Below are 6,194 nucleotides of genomic sequence, written 5' to 3'. Positions count from 1 at the left end.
TACATCCTGCTCAACGTGGCCGCCGGTTACCTCTACGGCTTCGTGCTGGGCATGGGGCTGATGGTGCTCGGCGTCCTCGTCGGCACCCTGGTTGCCCACGTGGCCTGCAAGCGACTGTTGGCCCGCTGGGCACGGACCAGGATCCAGGGCAGCGAGACCCTCAGTGCCATCGTCCGAGTCGTGGAGGGCGGCAGTGGCCTCAAGGTGGTGGCTCTGGCGCGGCTGACGCCGATCCCCTTCGGGCTGCAGAATGCTGTCTTCGCGGTGAGTCCCAGCCTGGGCGGCGCGGCCAGGGAAGAAGCTCTGGCTGGAAGGATGTCTTTTGGTGTAGCAGCCGTTGTCAGTGGTGGAGGTTGCCTCCTTTCCCGGCAAGAAGGCTTGGGTTCTGCCTCTTTTAGGTACAGTCACAGCACCCCCCTCTACCTGCTCTTGCTAGTGGCTCTTCTGTGCTTTCGGAGGGACAGCAGGCAGGTTTCTGAGGTGCCGCGCTCAGTGACATTGTGTTAGAGTTGCTCCCTGGCTTTCAGGACTATATTCTGGTGTTAGAAACAAGCACCTAGATGCTGCATAGCAAAATCTGCAGAGAACTCGACAGTTACCAAGTGCCTGTGTTTTTAAAGTAATTCAAGTGGGAGGAAAAAGCCCTGTCAGATCTTCCTAAGCTACTTAATATAAGTAATCATGTTATTGGAAAGAAAGAAGTGGATAGATTGAAATTTTTGCTCAGTGTGATTGGTGTTTGTAGTATGCATCTGGCAAATCCATACAGAGTGTTCAGTCCATGCATGCAGGAGAGGCTGCAGATTTTGGGCAGAGCAGTAAGGTGCAGTTACAGACCTGAAAAGGGACTGTACACCAGAGTGGCACTGGAAGTTAGTTTATACTTGAGTTTGGAAAAGGGTTCTTCTTGCTTTTCTTTCTACTTTTAGATGAAGATTATTTGTTCTCTTTGAGTCTCTGCAGGTTCATTTGTTCTCTTTGATCATCTTAAATGAGAAAGTGAAGAAGAACATAGAGGGTACTCTTTTTGAGTACCGTCATGTTGATGATGACAATTTCAGACCCTCATCTCTTCCCGAGTCTGAAGGATCTGTTCTTGGATGTGTTTTATGCCTCAGTTTTATCTGCTAACTCGGTGGAATCAAAACAAAGCAAAACTGGTTATGAAATACTTTAATTGTTTATCAGTAACTCGTATGTTCTTTAATGTAAGCAATGATGTAAACAAGTGTTTTGCTCTGCAGCTTTCTTGTAGTACACACCTCCTTTCCTGTCTGCAGTCTCGATCCTTTCTGAAGTCCTTGCTTAATTTTGACAGAATCTTCTGACTGAAATTAGTAGGTCACTGAATACCAGATTTGATATTTAAGAAAAAGTAATCCATGCAATTTTGAGGGGTTAGCACCCACATCAAGTATTTAAATTTGCTGTATGTAAAACTGTGTGTGCTAGGGCATGCATGTCCAGAGCTGTAATCTCTGTATGAGCTGTGGTAACTTATAATTTCTTTTTAAGCAGATCCTTTTACTACTTCTGTGCTAAGACTGAGAAACTGAACAGCTGAACCTGTGCTGTAGTATTTATTTGCCTATATTACTGCAGGACTGGGGAAGCTTAGACCTGTGCACAAGGGAGCAGAGTTCCCGCTGGAGCGCACGGTCCCAGTGTAGCAGATGAAGCTTCTGCTGTAATGTGACCCTCCTAAGGTGGGGAGACCTGGTTGTTCACAGCTTCTGGGTGTCACTTGAAGTAGTCAGCAGATGTTTTAGAGTAATACTGGATCTGAAGAACAGAGAGAGAATTAACTTAGTTAAAATTATTTCCTCCCTGGCATAACCATTTTGTGGAAACACGATTCCACAGAGTATTTGGGCCAGTTCAGTGGTGAAATGATGCTGTAAATCAGTGGTTTGCATTCTCCGTGTTCCGCAGGCTAAATAATTTTCTTTCCAAGTGGACGGTTTCAGTGTTAAAATAACAGATAGGAAATGAGATGAAACCACTTGAGTATGCCAAGTAACATGGGTGTGCCTTGCTAATATTAGTTTGGGTTACATTTGTTGCTCTAGATTTACTACTTTGTAGCATAATCAAAAAAAGCATATCACAGTGGACTTTTCATTGAGGACATATAAAATGACGTGCTGGATTACTGAAAAATAAAAATGGTGTCTGCAAATCTGGGAATTCAAGGCAGTTTCTCACTGTGAGACAAGTTTAAGCTACATGTAGTTTTCTACCTACACAGACCAAGCTGTCATTAACTTGCCATTTGACTTATTTGAAAACTTAACACTCCTTAAAAAAAGTTTAAAATGCATTCATCCATGTTAGCAACTTCAGGAATGAATTTGAAAAGATTTGCTTTTAATAGTGAAGAACAGTAAACTTAAGAAAACCTACAAATCTCTAATTTTCCACCAGTCTGGTCTATGTATGTTTTCTATATTTTAAATGATATTTATAAGTAAACTGGAGATACTTAGAATACTTAAATGAAAGGGAAGGAAGTAAGTGACACATGAGGTCCAGGGCAAAGCATAACCTTGATGTGAGCAATGTCATCTGCAGGACTGGGATTAAATGGGTTCTCAAGCACTTGTTCAGTGGCACGTACCATCTGCTGAGGGTTTTCACGGGGTCGAATTGCAGGAGCTGTAGAGGAGGACAGAAGAGCTTCTTAGCATTTAATTAGTGAGAGGATCATATCAATTGAAATAGCCCAAGAAGAAAATTAACACAAATTCCTTAGCATCTCACCAGCCAGAAACTAAGATCTTGCTTCTTATAAGGTCATTCTACTGCTCTTTGGGAAAGTGCCGATAGCAGAGTGGTAGGGCAATGCATTTGCTTGCCTTTCTGAAGGACCAGAAACTTGTTAACTAAAGGCATGTTTGCATTTCTCTTTGAGTGGGTTTTGCTTAATCGTTGCGCCTGTGATGCCAGGGTGGCCTGGGCTGCTGATAACTCTTACTGACATGTTTGCCCATGCACAGCCCTCTCCTCTCAGCAACTCTGAGTGTTTTGAGGGCAGGTCTGTAAGGAGACCTGGTATGCAGGTTATCATTTGCATCCCATGGGAGGGTTCTTGGAGCAAGGTTTGTGCAAAGTGATTATTTGTAGTGCAGATGTAGGTTAGATTGGAATTCATATTTCTTTTTTTCCCATCTTTGAGAAGGATATCACATGGAAGAAATAATCTGACTAAAATATCTGAGTGTTCAAGCGTGCATATCTGGTTCCAGAAATGCACACAGTAAATCAAGAGTTGAAGAAATGGTGCTTGCTTTGCAGGAATATGCAGGTTGCTTGCTCTGCTTGTTGGAAAGTTGATAGCTGGTTTGATTTTCTTTTTTATCTATTTATTTGGTACCTTTAAAATTATTATTAGAAAATAAAGAGCGTCAGAGTTATCCTTTGCTCTTGGTTTCATAAGTTGAGGGGAGAGAAATCTGCTGCAATCCCCAAAGGCATGTGAGCCCCCAACAAAGTCCTGACACAAGCGTTTATTCTTTGACAGCACTGAACCAAAGGTGTCAGCTGCAAAGAATACACAAAAGTTCTACTGGTCAAAGCCTGTCCAAGGCTTAGTGGGAGGGTTTCTGGCTAATGCTTTTGTTGCCATAGCTGTTAGGTAGTTCTTAATTGTGTTTAAATGCATCAGTATGTCCCATAACACAGTTGCATCCATGCTTGCTTTGTAATTTCACTTTTAATGTTTGCTGGCTAGAGCTTTCATTAGAAACAGAGTCCTGGTAGCTGCTGTTGGTCTGCTTGGCCACGCAGATGCCAGTCTGGCAGGTTTATAGAACAACAGGTGAAGTTCAGACAAAGAAAGGAAGGGTATAGGAAGCTGTAAGTTTTATTGAAAATTTCTCGGCTTTCTTAGCCAGGTACACTGTCCACTTTTTGTGCCTTCTGGGAGAAGGGATATGATTGTAGGTCTAAATTTTGCAAACCAGTTGTTGAGGGCACTTTAAAAATCCCCCCCCACACACACTCCTTTCCATCCCCTCCTTAGCTTTCATTTCAGTGGAAAGCACAAGCACAAAGTCCAGTGTATCCATTGGCTGTTTCCAAATGGAGACTATCTCTCTCATGGCTCAGGAGGTCCAGATGCTTCAGGACAGATCCAGATCTGCAGACATGTTGCTCTGCAATCAAATATCCTTAATACATATACAGAAATGAGAGAGGTGCCTGGGAGTGTTGAAAGAGTCTTTGGGAAGTTTCCCAGCTCCATTAGATTTAATGATAGTGTCCTACTTAGGAAGTCTTGCCTCCCTCCGTGTTAGTATTTCAGAGACTTCTAATAGCAGCTTCTTCATTCCCTTGGCAATATGAGAAGTTTGGGCTGTGCGTTCTTATTACATGGCCCAGATTACAATAATGTTTTTTTTTAAAAAGTCTTTTTTAAAAGCATTGGTCAATGTAAAGTTCTGACATAATTATGTAATGCTTTTTCATTATAAATCTAAATCGATCTTGTCTAGAAAGGGATATATATTATTTGTTGTGCTGATAAATATTTCAGTCTGTGGGAAGTTTAATTTGCAGTGTGAAGTTTGGAATTGGCTTATTGAATCTTGTTCCAGTGAATTATTCTTAATCTTTATGCTTCATTGCATTTTGCTCCTCCACTGCCCTTCATTCCTCCCAGAAACTTTCCACTGATGGTGCTCCGAGAATTCAGCACTGTGACTTTCACAGTAACCAAAGTTTATTTTAAGAATAGCATGTTGAAATGAGTAACATTGCTGCTATTCTCTGGTCTTCAACATTGTGCAAAACTGTCAAGGTCAATAATTTCCATGTAGGCTCCCAGTGTTAGGACTGTTCTTAATTAGATCTTGTTTTATTACTATGTGATCAACCGAATCGTCTGGAAAATTCCTTAGACTGCTTGTTTCAAAATCACCCTTTTCATACTCATTTATAACCCAGAGTTTCCTCGTTTTCTTTTTTCCTGTGTAAGTATATTTTGACCTCTTGACTCTTGCATTTAATATTTACTGATGGCTACTGATACTAATTTAGCTGGGTCTGTGTACTTTGTTCCATATAAACTCATATGTCCACATATTGACTTAGAACAGAAATTTCACAGCAAAGAGGGGAAACTATCTTGAAGCATTACTAGTGGTTTTGCCAGAGAAATGAACAAAGCTATAGCCATGTGTACTGTTTTGCACTAATTGAAGTGTGATGCAAAATATCTTTGGTAGAGAATCTTAATGATACCCATGTATATCAGTATAGATACAGGTATTGCCCATAGGGATCACTGGTAGATAAATGTGTCTTAATGAGCTGTATAACTTCCATTGCAGAGACAAATTGTATCTGCCATTCTGTTTACCTAGATCATATTTAATACAGTGACATTTTGAACAATTACCTCTTGTGTTATTTGCCATACATGTAAAATGCAAAACTAATAGATTTTTGCTTTTGACCTTCACATTTGATAAAGTAATTTCTTCCCACAAGGGAATTCTCATAAATTCAAGAGTTCTGTTCACCATGTAGAAATAAATATTTTCAATGAACTGTGTAGTTGCTTACTTAGATAATGACTTTTACACAGAGATGTTGTGAAATAAAATCTCGTAACTTAAAAAAGGCCAGATAAAAACTAGACACATACTGTTCCACTGTATTCCCACTGAGCATGAATCTAAGTTTCAGTGAAGGAATGTAAGAAATTCTTGAATGATTTTGCAGGGATGGTTGTGGGAGCAGCAGTCTGGTTGTACACATAGATTGTGTTAGAGCTGTGCTTGATTTCTTACTCTGTCTTTTTGCTCAGATTACAGATTTGTCACTACCCAACTACCTGATGGCTTCTTCACTTGGGCTGCTTCCTACTCAGCTCCTTAACTCGTACTTGGGCACTACCTTGCGCACCATGGAGGATGTGATTGCAGAGCAAAGTGTTAGTGGCTATTTTATATTTGGTTTACAGGTAAGTTAGAATAATTGCTTTCATAGACTTTGGTAACCATAACATCAGTCTCTTTGCAACTTCTGTTGACGGGTAGATACCGAGAAAAAACGGAGTTTTGATGTACTGTTTTCTTTTGATTGTGTTTTATTCTGTTAGAGATGTTTAATTCCCTCATACCTCAGCATGACACAAAGCAGAACTTACTCAGTGTTCTCTTTTTTGACACAGTTTTGGTAGGTTTTCTTCT

At 40.7% G+C, this 6,194-nt stretch overlaps 1 protein-coding gene across 1 annotated transcript in view; it reads left to right on the top strand.

The window, feature by feature from the left end:
- Positions 1–6: 6 nt before the first annotated feature.
- Positions 7–6,194, top strand: part of TMEM64 (transmembrane protein 64) — a 9,000-nt gene continuing 2,812 nt past the window's right edge. Inside the window, exons 1-2 of the mRNA XM_009084138.1 lie at positions 7–264; positions 5,810–5,965. Of these exons, the coding sequence (XP_009082386.1) occupies positions 52–264; positions 5,810–5,965 (369 nt within the window). The 5' untranslated portion in view covers positions 7–51. The remainder of the gene's footprint in view (positions 265–5,809; positions 5,966–6,194) is intronic.

This window comes from Acanthisitta chloris, unplaced genomic scaffold, assembly GCF_000695815.1.
Source record: "Acanthisitta chloris isolate BGI_N310 unplaced genomic scaffold, ASM69581v1 scaffold35421, whole genome shotgun sequence".
Classification (NCBI taxonomy): domain Eukaryota; kingdom Metazoa; phylum Chordata; class Aves; order Passeriformes; family Acanthisittidae; genus Acanthisitta; species Acanthisitta chloris.
The sequence above is the reverse complement of the archived record's forward strand: the minus strand, read 5'-3'. Positions and strand labels throughout refer to the sequence as shown.